This window comes from Chiloscyllium plagiosum, chromosome 7 (assembly GCF_004010195.1).
Source record: "Chiloscyllium plagiosum isolate BGI_BamShark_2017 chromosome 7, ASM401019v2, whole genome shotgun sequence".
NCBI classification, from domain to species: Eukaryota; Metazoa; Chordata; class Chondrichthyes; order Orectolobiformes; family Hemiscylliidae; genus Chiloscyllium; species Chiloscyllium plagiosum.
The window spans coordinates 67,269,281-67,286,035 of NC_057716.1; the positions used below are offsets into that span (position 1 = coordinate 67,269,281).

The window sequence follows — 16,755 nt, forward strand, 5'->3', positions numbered from 1 at the left end:
GGGGAGCACTAAATAAATATTTTTCGACAGTGTTCACTATAGAAAATGAAAATGTTGGCGAGGAAGATACAGAGATACTTGCATCTAGACTAGAAGAGATTGAGGTTCACAAGGAAGAGGTATTAGAAATACTGCAGTCCCCTGGGCAAGATGGGATCTATCCTAAGATTTTCTGGGAAGCAAGGGAAGAGATTGCCGAGCCTTTGGCATTGATCTTCAAATCATCATTGTCTACAGGAATAGTGCCTGAGGATTGGAGGATAGCAAATGTGGTTCCCTTGTTCAAAAAGGGTAGTAGAGACAACCCTGGTAATTACAGGCCAGTGAGTCTCACTTCAGTTGTTGGTAAAGTGTTGGAAAAGGTTATAAGAGATAGGATTTATAACCATCTAGAAAAGAATACTCTGATCAGGGACAGTCAGCACGGTTTTGTGAGGAGTAGGTCGTGCCTAACTAACCTTATTGAGTTTTTTGACAAAGTGATCAAACAGGTAAATGAGAGTAAACCGGTTGATGTGGTGTATATGGATTTCAGCAAGGCGTTCGTTAAGGTTTCCCACAGTAGGCTATTATACAAAATGCGGAGGAATGGGATTGTGGGAGACATAGCAGTTTGGATCAGTAATAGGCTTGCTGAAAGAAAACAGAGGGTAGTAGTTGATGGAACATGTTCATCTTGGTGTTCAGTTACTAGTGGCGTACCGCAAGGGTCGGTGTTGGGTCCACTGCTGTTCGTCATTTTTATAAATGACTTGGATGAGGGCTTAGAAGGGTGGGTTAGTAAATTTGCGGACGACACTAAGGTCAGTGGAGTTGTGGATTGTGACGAAGGATGTAGTAGGTTGGAGAGAGACATAGATAGGATGCAGATGGGCTGAGAGGTGACAAATGGAGTTTAATGTGGACAAGTGTGAGGTGATACACTTTGGACGGAGTAATCGGAATGCAAAGTACTGGGCTAACTGTAAGATTCTTGGGAGTGCAGATGAGCAGAGAGATCTCAGTGTCTATGTATATAGATCCCGGAAAGTTGCTACCCAGATTGACAGGGTTGTTAAGGCGGCATACAGTGTTTTGGCCTTTATTAACAGAGGGATTGAGTTCCGGAACCAGGAGGTTACACTGCAGCTGTACAAAGCTCTGGTACGGCTACACTTGGAGTATTGTGTACAGTTCTGGTCACCGCATTATAAGAAGGATGTGGAAGCTTTGGAAAAGGTGCAGAGGTGATTTACTAGGATGTTGCCTGGTATGAAAGAAATGTCTTATGAGGAAAGGCTGAGGGCCTTGAGGCTGTTCTCGTTAGACAGAAGGTTGAGAGGTGACTTAATAGAGACATACAAGATAATCAGAGGGTTAGATAGGGTGGACAGGGAGAGCCTTTTTCCAAGTATGGGAACAGCAAACACGAGGGGACACAACTTTAAAGTGAGGGAAGATAGGTATAAGACGATGTCAGAGGTAGTTTCTTTACTCAGAGAATAGTAAGGATATGGAATGCTTTGCCTGCAACGGTAGTAGATTCGCCAAGTTTAAGTGCATTTAAGTCGTCATTGGACAGGCATATGGACGCTGTTCTCATTAGAAGGTTGAGAGGTGACTTAATAGAGACATACAAGATAATCAGAGGGTTAGATAGGGTGGACAGGGAGAGCCTTTTTCCAAGTATGGGAACGGCAAACACGAGGGGACGCAACTTTAAAGTGAGGGGAGATAGGTATAAGACAGATGTCAGAGGTAGCTTCTTTACTCAGAGTAGCAAGGGTAAGGAATGCTTTGCCTACAACGGTAGTAGATTTGCCCAAGTTTAAGTGCATTTAAGTCGTCATTGGACAGGCATATGGACGTACATGGAATAGTCTAGGTGGGATGGGCTTCAGATTAGTATGATAGGGCAGCGCTACATCGAGGGCTGAAGGGCCTGTACTGCGTTGTAATGTTCTATGTTCTACCACTTTATCCGGTAGAGACTTCTAAAAACTCACGACAAAAAAAATCTAACCTTTGTTTTAAATGGACAACCTCTCGTCTTTTAAATATATAGTGATCCCTGGTTCTAAATTCTCTCATAAAAAGAGATATTCTCTCTATATCTACCCTGTTAAGATTCCTCAGTATATCATATGTAACACACCAAGTGCAGATTCTTGACTTTGAACCTAAGTAGTTCAATATTGGAAGGCTTTTTAGCTGCAGGACATAAATGGCAGCACAGATTTATTGTACTTGATCCAATCGTGTCCTTGCTTATTATTCACATCACCCTCCCTGGAATGTGCATGTGAGGGTAAGGCTCAGATTCATTTTTCTCTTTTCTAATCAAAAGACATTCAGGACAGGTTCAGTGTCCTTACCAGTACCTACATTCAAAATGTTCCTGGTATTTCTGGTTCATTACCTTATCTCGTTGAAACATTAATCATCCCTCTAAAGCGAGTTAAATGTGTAAATGAAACGATATGAGCACAATTTCAGATCTTGAGGGAATTATAAAATAGAAGTGAAATATCAAAACAGCAACCTTGATGCTTTAAGTGTAGAGCAGACCATCCAAGGTATTGTACAGGTCCTCCCACCCTCAAACTATAATAAAAACCTACCCATTTGTTTAACATTGTAAGTTTCAAGTTTATTATTGTACTGAGTTATTTAAAATTTTCCTTGTTGCAACCCTGAAAACAAAATATGGTTTAATAACCAAATGCATCTTTTAGTCGCATGCCTCCCTCACAACATAAAAGAAAAATAATTTCTAACCTTGACAAACTTACCGCAGTCTCCACTTTTTTCCCATTGCACCAAACATCCATGGTGTCCTTCTCTGTACAGGACCAAAGTCAAAAAAGGATGAAAATTATTAGAGAAAAATAGCAAATGTTAAGAGTTTACATTTGTTTTCAATTTCTCTTTTTTCTAGCCAAACTATTTCGCTAATTTACTTTTACATCCAATAAAGTTACATTTCTTCACATTTCGCTATCATATATGACAGATCAGGTAAGTGGGAGATAACACACATATTGGGAGGAAAAACGTGGAACAAGAATATGCAAAGACCTGGTGATCATAAAATATATAGTTATCTGAAACTTGCGTCCAATCAAACAACCCATTAGAAAAACAAACGGGAATTTCTAAATAGCGATATAAAGTAAAAGAATAAAAAAAGTGTTCATTTTTTGAACAAAATGTTTGCGTTGCTGAGACCAATTTCAAGTCAATATTCCTGTACTCAAACTACAAGGAATTGTGCTGACTGCCAAATCGGAGACTGGTGGTTTCTAAAGGTTGAGTACCCACACAAATTAGGCAAGAGCAGACTTGAATATGCAAATGAAAGTTATAAGCATCTCACTCCAGATCAATCATTGACTAGGCAGCCGAACAAGCCAAATTTCGAGACCAAGAATTATTCCTGTGTTTGGAGGATCAGAAATCAGTGACTTTGAAAATTTGAAATGGAAACTTACATATACCAGGAGTAGGAAGTCAATGGAGAGACAAAGGACAGAAGTGGGAGTGGGATTCAATGCAGCTGGGGTCCAAAGAATACATCTTAGTTTATATAAGGTGGAATTTGGGAGGCTGACAACAGCTTTGAAGATGCCCTGCTTTGGAATAAGAACATAGGAAAAGTAGGTCACTTAGCCCCTCAGGTATGCTCAACCATTCATTCAGATCATGGCTGAACTGCATCTTAAGTCCAGCTACCTGCCTTGCTTCCAAAAGTCTTAATACCTTTGCCTAACAAGAAACAAAATACCCTTGGCATTTTTATTTTCTGGAAATGTGGTGAAGGCAAGTTTAACTGAGGCATTTAAGATGGCATTGGATGATTATTTGGATGTAAGCAGTGTGCAATGGAATGCAGATAAAGGAAGAGATTGGCACTCGTTTATGATGCTCATTTGAGTGCATGGGCCAAATGGCTTTTATCGCACTGTAACAACTGTGATTTTCAAACTGATTAAATCTTTAACAGCTTTTATGAAAAATCAATCTAGGATTGATTTTATGTGAGGAAATGCTTCCTGGCATTAGCCTTGGACAGTCCAGCTTTAATTTTAAGGTCACACCCCGTTATTTTAGAAATAACACCCCATACCCCCAAAACAAAATGTCAGGATAAAACTGAAGGTTAGAATAGATTTTAGATTAGATTCCCTACAGTATGGAAACAGGCCCTTCGGCTGAACAAGTCCACACCAACCATCCGAATGATAACCCACCCAGACCCATTTCCCTACCCTATACTTATCCACCTAACACTATGGGCAATCGAATATAGCCAATTCACCTGACCTGCCCATCTTTGGATTGTGGGAGGGAACCAGAGCACTCAGAGGAAACACAAGCAGACACGGGGGGGAAATGTGCAAACTCCACACAGACAGTTTCCCGAGGCGGTAATCCAACCCAGGTCCCTGCCGCTGTGAGGGACCACTGAGTCACCGTACTGTCCCAAGGCACGAAGTTGACAGTATATCAAAAAATGCTGACTTTGATTAGGGAAGTGTCAATGCAAAAGGCAAATGGCAAAACAGTAAGAATTTGAAATACAAATGGGTGGTAAAAGTGAGCACATACTTTTTTGGCGTCATATTCAAGGATTATTGGCAATAAAATAGTTTTTAAACAGAATGGAAAGTTTGAGGGTGGCTTTTTGAAGAGGCTGATAGCACCTGTTATTTTGGAAAAGGTGTCAGAAGACTCATCTAAGGAAAACCACCTCTTGGTATGAAAAAAAGATGATTAGGTCACAGGGATAGCCAATGTTTTAAGGGATTGGGCGATAAGGAAGTTGAAAGTGCAGCAGATGTACATTAGGATAGAGATGGACTGATGAGTACATGCTAAAATAACTGGTTTTAGGTGGAAACCTTTCAGAAACAGTTTATAGATTTCTTGAACCAAGATAACATAAATGTACAGTCAATTGGAATGAAGAAACAAAACATTTCTTACCCTAATGTGCACCTACCCAGCACTATTCGTGAATCTATTCCATCTAGATTTAATATCCACGTGTTTGTCGTTTTTGATCTGTTCTCCATGTACTTCTTTAGGCTCTTCCCATTGATCTCCAATGTGTATTCATAAGCAAAACCACTAATTGCATCAATATTGATTGTTGCTTTAATGTTAGTAGCTCCAACTGCAAAAGTTTCCTTCCCAACAAGTTTGAACATCCAGTCCCTCCGTATAACTTCCTGACAATAAAATATTGTTTGTCACACAAAGAGAATAAACATTCAAAGACTGAGGATACTCAAACTTTATGACCAAACCAAGTTACAATAAAGAAGTATGTGAAATCGAAAACGAACAAGAGCACTTTACAAAATCTAACAGGCCATTGAAGTATTTATAGAAATAAATCAATTAACATACGCTGGATAAGAAAACTTGTTAAACCATCATTTAGCGCCTGATGAAGTTATCAGATCCTTGTGGAGTGCATTTAAACCAATTAAAGCGTGCACTCTATACCCCTATTAATAAAGCCTAGGATACAGTATGGTTTTTTTAACAGCTCTCTTAACCTGCCCTGCCAATTTCATTAATTTGTACACATACACATCCAGGTCCCTCTGTTTCTGCAAACTCCTTTAGAGTTGTACCATTTCTTTTATATTGTCTTTGTGGTACAATCACAATTAAGTAGACACAATTAGCAGGCAATTTGCATTTGGGGTCTCAAAAACAACAAATTAAAGCAATAGATAATCTATTTCTGTTTGAGCAAAGAATACTGGCCGAGACAATTAGAAATCTCCCTGGTCTTTGAACAAACCTATGGAATCATTTATGGCTTATGGGTGGAATGTCAAACAATACAACATTCCTGGAATACTGCACTGGATGTTAAACTTCATTTCACAGCTCAAATCCATCATGGCACACGCTTGAAACATTGTAATGGAAGAAAAGAGCCAACTACCAACTGAACTAAGGTCAAAATGCTAACATAATCATGACAACTTGGAAGTGTAGAATTTCCAACAATCTTTTTTTTGACAAATTATAGCCAAGTTTTTGTTCACTAGTTCCATTTGGTCTCAGAGACATTACTGCCTGACCCTATGAAATGACAACACATTTGCTTTGAAGTTATAGTAATAGTGAGCTTATTTCGCAGTCTATTAGGGAGATACCAATAGAAGAAAAAAGCATGGAGCAAATGCACAGAAATTCACTGTAAGGAAACCAATTGCATCTGCGCCAACAAAACAAGAAGCCTTGAAATGGAGATAGTGATGACTCTTCATTGAAGTTTGGGTGTTTGCAAGAATATTGCTGGGAATAAAAGGGTAGTGTCAGCTTGAATCATTTTCTGATGGTAATTTTGGCTACTGTAATATAGTCCATGTTTTCTCTTGTTCAATAAAAGATTTATTCTGTGTTAAATGTACATAGGCAGACTGCTGTGAATGTGTTCAGCATAGAGCTCCATGGTTTGAAAAAAAAATTGGTCTATCAAACTAGGTTGAATTTCCAGGATCCGAATGAACCAATGCTGACATCAGCTGAGAACATATTAGTGATTATTGCTGAATTATTATAATCCTGCTGTTGTGAATGTAATTACCCAATAGATCAACACAAATACAGAAGACAATGTTAGTATATTCACTGCATCATCTATGAAAGAAATTATTATGGAATGATAAAGGAGCTCCTGAAATTCAAAAGGTAGCACTCAAGAAAAACAGATTTTTTGACCTCTGCTCTGAGATACACAGAGGTGACGGGAACAATATTGTTCACTTTCATTACCCCTATGCAAATTGACATTCAATTACTGGAGTACAGCTAGTAATACGTTTTCATTTTTTTCCTTGCTCATTCTGGGCATCAGCACACAAACTCTTAGAGCAGCACTCACAAGTAATTGAACTTATGTTGAATGGACTTGTTATAAATGATCCTGTATCTTATAATCCCATAGAATTCAATAGTAACCAACTCTCAAAATCCCAGGAAATACAACACTGGCCCGCTCATGTTATTATCTGTCATACAAAACCTATAACATAGCATACATAGTGATAAATTGCAGGTCTAATATTTCTATTTTATTTCCTTCATGCCAGTTTGCCAACAATCTTTCTTAACTCCAAGAAATGTTTTGTCTGCTGCATAACTCTGCCATGACAAAAGCAGAGTTTGGAGCGTAGTGGTGGAGTTGGTAAGCAGCCTCTCTCTGCAGTGAATTAGGTATCTGAAGGAATGTAAGGGGGTCATCCATTGTAGCCACTCAAAGTCATAAATCTATTGATTGGAAACACCAGCTATTCAGGAAATTTTTGAGTAGCTGCAAATACAGTACAGTACTCTGGGAGCAGAAACATGGAAGATACAGCGACTGAAGAAGATTTTAAACAATTTAAACTGTTTTTATTTTTTGTTGTGTTTCAGGGCAGTATTTATATAAATAGTGTTTTCCAGTTCATGGACTTGTAATGTCATTTTATTATCAGAAAATTCTGATATCCAGAAAGCACTTGGTCTCAGGTATTCCCAAGTTGGAGAGGTTACGCTGCATTAATGTGCAGCTGACATGAGAATTCATGGTTTAATGCTCAAAATGGAAATGTGTTCCTTTCTTTGTATAGGTTAACATCAGCTACCAGCTACATAACTGAAAAACATTAACTGAATTAAGATGTAGAACAGTAAGATTTTAGAATAATACCAAATCTCATTTGCACAATTTACAAACTTTGATGATCACTAAACTTTGAACTTCAATAACTTTAAGTCCTAATCCATTCTGCTCTGTAATTTTCTCTTTTTATATTTTATATGCAGTGATTGATTGTAAAACCTACCTCAAGTCAGCCCTTTGCCATGACTTTTTAAAGTGATTAAAAAATGAATTTTGTAACTTGTAAAATAAAAAAAGTTTAAATATTTTAATGCTTTAAATTAATAATTATTAATTCAAATACTTTTCATGAATTTATACATGTATACAGAAAATTAATATCTTGCCCTACTGGGCACCATTTCTTGAGCACCATTGAAAAACAGCCAAAACGATCAATTTTCTTATGTGGACTCAGTGTTGGCAAGTTACTTGACAATGAAAAGCATTCCACCAAATGTTGATCTTATTTCTCAACATGGGTTATTGCACATTTTCATTTATTTGAACCAACATCAGTATCAGTTACGTCCTCTCAATTGATATCCCAACCACGGTTTTATCCTATAACTTTCTGGTCTGATTGGATTAGCATGACATAAGCTTTACTTAATCATTAGGAGAGTTTTATACGTTAATTCTTGGCAAATTAAATATAATGACTGAACTAATGTGAAACCAACTGTTGAATATCTTACCTTTCCATCGACATACACCACTCTCTTTCCTGAGGTGGTGCCATGCTCAAATTCTATTTTATGCACACCATCACTTAGAGCAACTTCCCAAAATGCCACCAGATCAGCCATTTTCTCAGGGCGTAAATTGAGGGCTAAGAAAACACAAAATGTAAATGTTTGGTAAGAGCATACAACTAATTAGTTATCAATACCATGAAGTTTGTCAAGGCAACTTAGAATTTTAAGTCTACATACATAACTAACATATCTAAAAATGACTGGATCATGAAATATTGTGATTCATTAGTGCAGGTATTCAAAATATTGCAATGACAATAAACAGCAGCAAACACTTCAACACAAGGAATTTATAAATATTCAAGTAAAGAAACAGAAATGAACAAGTAAACTGAATATTGCCCATCATAACAGTTGGTAATGTCAAAAGAACAGCAACACATTACCTTAAAAAAAAGATGATTGGAGTGGACAATGAAGAAGGTTATCCAAGATTACAAAGAGATCTTGATCAACTGGGTCAATGGGCTGGGGAGTGGCTGATAGCGTTTAATTTGGATAAACGCGTGGTACTGCAGTTTGATAAAACAAACAAGGGCAGGGCTTGTACAGTTAATGGTTGGACCCGAGTAGTATTGTAGAACAGACAGACCTAGGGTTTCAGATACATAATTCTTTGAAATTGGTAGACTGGGTAGTGAAGGTGGCACTTAGCATGCTTGCCTTCATTGTTTAGACCTTTGAGTATAGGTTTTGGGATGTCGTGTTGAGGTTGTACAGAACGTTGGTGAGGCCTCTTGCAGAATACTGTGTGCAGTTCTGCTTGCCCTGTTATTAGAAGGATATTATTAAAATAGAGAGGGTTCAGCCACAATTTACCAGGATGTTGCTGGAAATTATGAGTTGGAGTTATAAAAATAGGCTGGGTAGATTGGGACATTTTTCACTAGATCATAGGAGGCTGAGGGGAGACTTTAAAGATGCTTTATAAAATAATGAGGGGCATAGATAAAGGTGAAGAGCAAAGGTGTTTTATGTAAGGTAGAGGAGTTCAAAGCTAGGGGGTATATTTTTTAAGGTGTGAGGAAAAAGATTAAAAAAGGACGAGGGACAACATTTTTGTTTAAAACAGGGTGGTTAATGAACTGCCAGAGGAAGTGGTGGATGCAGGTACAGTTACAAAGTTTAAAAGACATTTAGATAAATGGATGAATAGGAAACATTTGGAGGGATATGGGCCAAAATGCCTATTTTCATGCTGTATGATTCAATGACTATGACCCTACACCTAGGGAGAAGTTCTTGGATGATGGAAAACTGCAATATGGATCAATATTCCTATACATAATAAATACAAGACAGGCATGCAAAATGAATAGGACATATTTTTGCAGTAAAACCTCTTGACAATGTTCAACCATCTAGCATTATTCTCATGATTTAACAAAATAAACTTCTAAATTTAAATTTTCCATTTTAATTTTGTTTAATAACTAAGCAAAATTACAGTATTAAATGATACATTTGCAGTACTGTCATTGTAGACTTTACATGATTGCTATCTGTTCAAATCATTTCATGAAATCCTGTTCTACTTTAATATATCAGAAATATTTATAACACCATTGCAAATAATGTAAAATGGCAACATGTTTATTAATTATTAATTGTTTTTGTTAGCTGATAATAGAGTCAGTAACTACCTGTAATAAATTCTCACATAGAAATCAGCAGGAGTTATATTACTAGAACTGGAATGTAATGGTAATAGTCCATCCATTCCAGTACCAAAGAAAACACATGCAACATACATTCCTGATGAAGGGCTTTTGCCCGAAACATTGATTTTCTTGCTTTTCGGATGTTGCCTGACCTGCTGTGCTTTTCCAGCACCACTCTGATCTAGACTCTGGTTTCCAGCATCTGCAGTCCTTGTTTTTACCAACATACCTCAATGACTACCATTCGATGGCTCTGACCTCCATCATCATAAAGTGCTTTAAAAGGCTAGTCAAGGCTCACATCAACTCTAGTCTCCCAGCTTGCCTTGATTCCCCTGCAATTTGCCTAATGGTGAAACAGGTGCATAGCAGACACCATTTCCCTAGCCCTACTTTCATCCCTGGAACATTTGAATAACAAGGACACTTTCGTCAGGTTCCTACTCATCAACTAGAGCTCTGCCTTCAACACCATAATCTGCTCCAGAGTGTTCTCAAAACTCCGAGACCTAGGTCTTTGCTTTGCCCTCTGCAACCGGATCTTCAGCTTCCTGACCCACAGACTGCAATCAGTGAAGCTATACAACAGCACCTCCTCCTCGATAACCTTCAACACTGGCGCCCCACAAGGATGTGTTCTCAGCCCCCTAATGTACTCCCTGCACACCCAAGACTGTTTAGCCAAATTGCATAACAATGCCATGTATAAGTTTGTTGATAACAATGCCGTGATAGGCCAGATATCAAACAACAACGAGTCAGAATAAAGGACGATAGAGTGCTTGGTGTCTTGATGCAACAATAACAATCTCTCTCTCTCTCAATGTCAGCAAAACAAAAGAATCGATAGTTGACTTCAGGAACAAAGGAGGATATGCCCCCAGCTACATCAACAGGCTGAGGCGGAGTGTATCGAAAGCGTCAAATTCCTAGGAATGACGATAACCAATCTGTCCTGGACATCCCATGTAGATGTGATCAAGAAAGCACAACGATTCTTCTTCCTCAGGGAGCTTCGGAAATTCGGCACGTCCATGAGAACCCTCACTAACTATTGCAGATGCACCGATGAAAGCATTCTATCTGGATGCATAACAGCATGGCATAACAAATACTTTGTCTAGGACAGGAAGAAACAACAGAAAGTTGTGTGCACAGCCCAGATCATGGAAGCCAACATCCTATCCATGGGCTCCATTTATACCTCACATTGCTGCAGAAAGGCCATCATCATCAAAGATCCCTCCTGCTCCAGTAATGCTCTTTTCCAACCTCTTCCATCAGGCAGAAGATACCAGAAGCTTGAAGACACACACCAAAAGATTCAAGAATAGCTTCTTCCCTGCTGTCAATAGACTCTTAAATAGACCTCTCTAGCTTCAAATAATGCTGACCTCATTAATGTTAAAGTTGTTTTGTGTACCTTCCGTGCAGCACTACAATTTGTATGTCCTTGTTTGGTACGATCTGCCTGTACTGCTCACAAAACAAAAAAAACTTTCCATTACTTAAGGCACATGCGACTAAAATAAATCAAATAAAATAATAATGTGGTCATTGTTTGTCTTGAGATGATTTTGTAATTTGTTCGTAACAACTTAAATGAGTATACTATTAAATGTTATAAACACTTTTAGGTTGTTGACTTGCTCGCTGAGCTGTTAAGTTTGTTTGTAGACGTTTCATCACCATGCTAGGTAACATCATCGGTGTGCCTCTGGTGAAGTGCTGGTGTTCTGTCCTGCTAGCTATTTGTGTGTCTAGTTCTGCTGGGGTTGGCAGTGTCATTTTCGGTTTTGTTGTTGGTTCTGTTTCTTAGTCATTGGTATATTGGGTCCAAATCTTCATGTTTGTTAATGGAGTTCCGGGTTGAGGGCTAGGCTTCCAGGAATTCTCATGCCTGTCTGTTTGGCTTGTCCTAGTATGGATATGTCGTCCCAGTCGAATTGGTGTCCTTTACTGTCTTTGTGAAGTGATACATGTGATAGCTGGTCATGTCTTCTGGTGGCTAGTTGGTGTTTGTGTACCCTGGTGGCTAATTTCCTTCCTGTTTGCCTTGTGTCTTGTTTTTGGCAATCTTTACATGATATTTTGTTGATAATGTTGGTTGGTTGTGGGTATAGGATCCTTTACACTTGTTAGCAGTTGTCATAGTGTAATAGTAGGTTTGTGGGTTACCCAGGGGTCGGAATAGTCTGGTGGTAATTTCTGACAGGTTTGTAATGTATGGCAGTATCGTCAGTGCATCCAGGTGTGTTGTGTAGGAATTGTTGGACTATGCTTTTTGGTCCCCATTGTTTCTGAAGACATTGTTTAGATGTTCTTCTTCTGCTTTACGCAGTTCCAGGATTCTGCAGTGTGTTGTGGCTTGGTTGAACAATGTTCTGATGTGGTTACACTTGAGTGTTGGAATGGTTGCTGTTGTAGTTGAGTACATAGCTTGTGTGGGTGGCCGCCCTGTACCCGCTGGTCTGGAGCTCCCCATTGACCTTGCATTCACTTATAACGTCCAGGAATGGAAGTAGGTTGTTGTTTTCTTCTTCCTTGGTGAATGTTATGTTGGTAAGGATGTTGTTTGAGTTCATGGGTTTCATCGAGCTGTGAGCTTTTGGTAATGACAAAGGTGTCATCTACATAACGGATCCACAGTTTTGACTGGATAGTGGGCTGTGCTGTCCACTTAAGTCTTCTAGGACCACTTCTGCTATTAATCCTGATATTGGTGATCGCAAGGGTGTGATTTGGTTGATTTGCTTGTATATCTGGCTGTTGCACTTAAAATGCATTGTGAGGCAAAGATCTAGTAGTTTGAAGATGCTGTCTTTGCCGATGGTGTTGATGTTGTGGCTTGCCTGCATTCCTGGTCCTTCGAGTAGCAAGGCTATTGTTTCCTTGGCCTGGGGAACATCTATGGAGGTGAACAGTGCTGTTTCATCAAGGGAGACCATAATCTCGTCCTCTTCTATTTTGGTGTCCTTGATGATGTTGAGGAATGCTTGGGCAGAGAGAATTGAATGGATTAAGTTGTTCACTAGGTGTTTCAGTCTTTGATGCAGTTCTTTAGCTAGTCTTTATGTAAATGTTCCTGGGAGTGAAACTATGAGTCTGAGGCAGTGCCCAAATACACTTTGGGAAGTCCACAGAAGCAGGGTATGTTGGATCCCTCTGGCTTCATGTTTTGGAGATCAGTCTTGTTAATTTCTCCTGTCTTGTGTAGATTTCTTAATGTAACTGTGATGCTGTTGTAGTATCAGATCATTATTAAATGCTCATAGCTAGATGAAGGCCCATCAACTCATAAACAGCGTCGTTACCAGCATAGCATTGACCAAGAAAGAAGAAAACAACAACCTACTCCCATTCCTGGATGTTGAGTGAATGCAAGGCCAATGGGGAGCTCCAGACCAGCGTATACAGGATGGCCACCCATACAAACCAAGTATTCAACTACAACAGCAACCATCCCAACACCCACAAATGCAGTTGCATCAGAACATTGTTCAAGTGAGCCATAACACACTGCAGAACCCCAGACCTGTGTAAAGCAGAACACCTACCCAACATCTTCAAAAACAACAGGTGGCAATAAAAAATGTAGGCGGAAGTGAGGACTGCAGATGCTGGAGATCAGAGTCTAGATTAGAGTGGTGCTGGAAAAGCATAGCATCTGAGAAGCAGGAAAATCGACGTTTCAGACAAAACCATCCATCAGGAATGAGGCAGGGAGCCTCCAGGGTGGAGAGATAAATGGGAGGGTGGTGGGGCTGGGGAGAAGGTAGCTAAGAGTGCAATAGGTGGATGGAGCTGGGGATGAAGGTGATAGGTTGGAGAAGAGGGTGGAGCAGATAGGTGGGAAGGAAGATTGGCTTGTAGGACAGGTCATGAGGATGGTGCTGAGCTGGCAGTTTGGAACTGGGGTAAGATGGGGGAGAGGAAATGTGGAAACTGGTGAAGTCCAAAAAAACCAATGATACCTGCATGACAGACCACAACAGGAAGACACAACACACCTGGATACACTGGCCACACTGCCATACATTAAGGACATATCAAAAGTGACCACCAGACTACTCCAACCCCTGTGTATCAGGATAGCGCACAAACCTACGACCATACTATGACTACTACTAACACCTTATAAAGGATCCTATCCTCACAACCAACAAGACCAATGTTATACACAAAATACCGTGTAAAGACTGCCGAAATCTCCAAATAGAGCAAACAGGAAGGAAATTAGTGACCAGGATACACAAATACCAACTGGCCACCAAGAGACATCACCAGCTATCACATGTATCACTTCACAGAGAATAAAAGACACCGACTGGGACAACGTATCCTACCGAGAACAAGCCAAACAGAGACATACATGGGAATTCCTTGAAGCCTTACACTCAACCCAGAACTCCATTAACAAACACGTAGATTTGGACCAGATATTCCAACCACTACAAAACAGGACCAACAACAAAATCAGAATTTACACCAACAAACCCAGCAGAACGACAAATAAACAGCAAGCGGGACAGAATGCCAACATTTCACCAGAGGTGCACTGATGATGTTACCCAGAATGGTGACAAAACGTCTGCGAACAAAGTTACCAGCTCAGCAAGCAAGTCAATCTCATCCACAACCTGAGCAACAAATCTTCTTGGAATACTCTAAACAAATACTTTTTTAACATAACTATTTTTAAAGAAAGAAAGTTTTTAGGTTTGTTACAAAATTACAAAACTAATACAAAATAGTGTAATCTCTTTACAGTATAGTAACAATATCAGTATATAAAAATGCTAACTACTAATCTACTCTACAGACTACCAAAACACAAAATAAGATATAAAAAGAAAATCTCTAAATATTAGCAAAAAAACCTATAGTGTAGTAAATAACTAACAAAAAAAGGGAAAAAGTAAATAAATAAATACACATTCAAAGTAAAATTATGTCAAGTCATAACAAAATCTGTACTTATATGGGATTCTTCCTTCCAGGGGCCCCGAACTGACAGACATAGTCCTCATGGATAAACAAAAGCCCGAGATAGCATAGCTGATACATCTGCATTGATATAGTTCAGGAAGAGCCGCCACATTCTATAAATTCCATTTATTTGGAGCACCCATATTTGTAAGGACGACTAGAGGGGTATATTCCATAACTATCCTATGCCAGTTCGAAATTCCAGGAGGACGTTTGGATATCCAGCTTGTTAGTATGATTTTCCTTGCACAAAAGGAGAGGATAGAAAATAATTTCTTCCCATATCCATCTAGAGAGGGAAGATTTGAACAGCCCAAAAGGAGAGACAACGGGTCTAACCCAAACTCTGTTCCCAATATCTTTGCCAAGGCATTCGCTACACTATCTCAGTATCTATGAATCGTATGACAAGTCCACAAACAATGAGTGAGAGTACCAACCTCTATTTTACATTTAAGACACATTGAGGATGCTCCTGCCTTAAACCTTGCAAGTCGCTCTGGTGCTATATAAGCCCTATGAAATATCTTCAATTGAATAGCTTGAGTCCTATTACAGAGAGATCTTCCTGGCATTTTCCCAAAAGTCCTCCCACATTTCTAAGGGAATTTCCATCTCTAATTCTTGAGTCCAGGTTTTATATAGCCGTTCCATGTCCTTCGATACATTATTACCTAGCGAGTGATAGAGAGTACTGACCGAGGGTGCGCCCATCAGCCGAAGCACTCTTCTTTCCATATCCAATTTGTAAGGATTAGTCATCAATGTCTTCTTTTTTTTTGTATAAAATTTCGTATTTGAAAATATCAAAAGAGATCCTTGCTAGGCAACCCAAACTTTTTAAAGGACATCATGACCTCCCCATCAAATCAATGTCCCAAACAGGAGCTTCCTCTGGACTCCGAAATTTTAAATCCAGCATCAGTCAGTCCTGGCTGAAATCATTGCATTCCCACCAAGGGAGGTGGGGGGGGGAGGTTTTTGTGAATTACCCTCACCCTGTCATACAATCAAAACTTGGAGGATCATATTTAGGAGAATTGGGCTTTTACAATGATCTGTGACAGTTCTCATCTTATCCATAAACAATAGATTGATGAGGGGGCATTTTGATTGGGACGGCTCAATATTTAGCCAAATTGATTGGATTTCTTGGAATACAGTCATAGAATCATACAGATGTACAGCATGGAAACAGACCCTGCGGTCCAACCCGTCCATGCCGACCAGATATCCCAACCCAATCTAGTCCCACCTGCCAGCACCCGGTCCATATCCCTCCAAACCCTTCGTATTCATATATCCATCCAAATGCCTCTAAAATGTTGCAATTGTACCAGCCTCCACCACACCCTCTGGCAGCTCATTCCATACATGTACCACCTCCGCGTGAAAACATTGCCTCGCAGGTCTCTTTTATATCTTTCCCCTCTCACCCTAAACCTATGCCCTCTAGTTCTGGACTCCCCGACCCCAGGGAAAAAGAAAGACTTTGTCTATTTATCCTATCTATGCCCCTCATAATTTTGTAAACCTCTATAAGGTCAGCCCTCAGCCTCAGACGGTCCAGGGAAAACAGCCCCAGTCTGTTCAGCCTCTCCCTGTAGCTCAGATCCTCCAACCCTGGCAACATCCTTGTAAATCTTTTCTGAACCCTTTCAAGTTTCACAACATCTTTCCGATAGGAAGGAGACCAGAA

At 39.5% G+C, this 16,755-nt stretch overlaps 1 protein-coding gene across 5 annotated transcripts in view; it reads right to left on the minus strand.

The window, feature by feature from the left end:
- faima (Fas apoptotic inhibitory molecule a) overlaps positions 1-16,755 on the minus strand; it is a 30,660-nt gene that overhangs the window by 3,621 nt on the left and 10,284 nt on the right. For 4 of the 5 annotated variants that reach the window (XM_043693982.1, XM_043693981.1, XM_043693980.1 and 1 more), the window contains exons 2-4: positions 8,347-8,480; positions 4,982-5,210; positions 2,772-2,821 (exon numbers count right to left, since the gene is read on the minus strand). In XM_043693982.1, the coding sequence (XP_043549917.1) occupies positions 2,772-2,821; positions 4,982-5,210; positions 8,347-8,457 (390 nt within the window). In that variant the 5' untranslated portion in view covers positions 8,458-8,480. Of the gene's footprint in view, positions 1-2,771; positions 2,822-4,965; positions 5,211-8,346; positions 8,481-16,755 lie in introns of all 5 variants that reach the window. The other variant, XM_043693983.1, reaches the window with a different exon arrangement.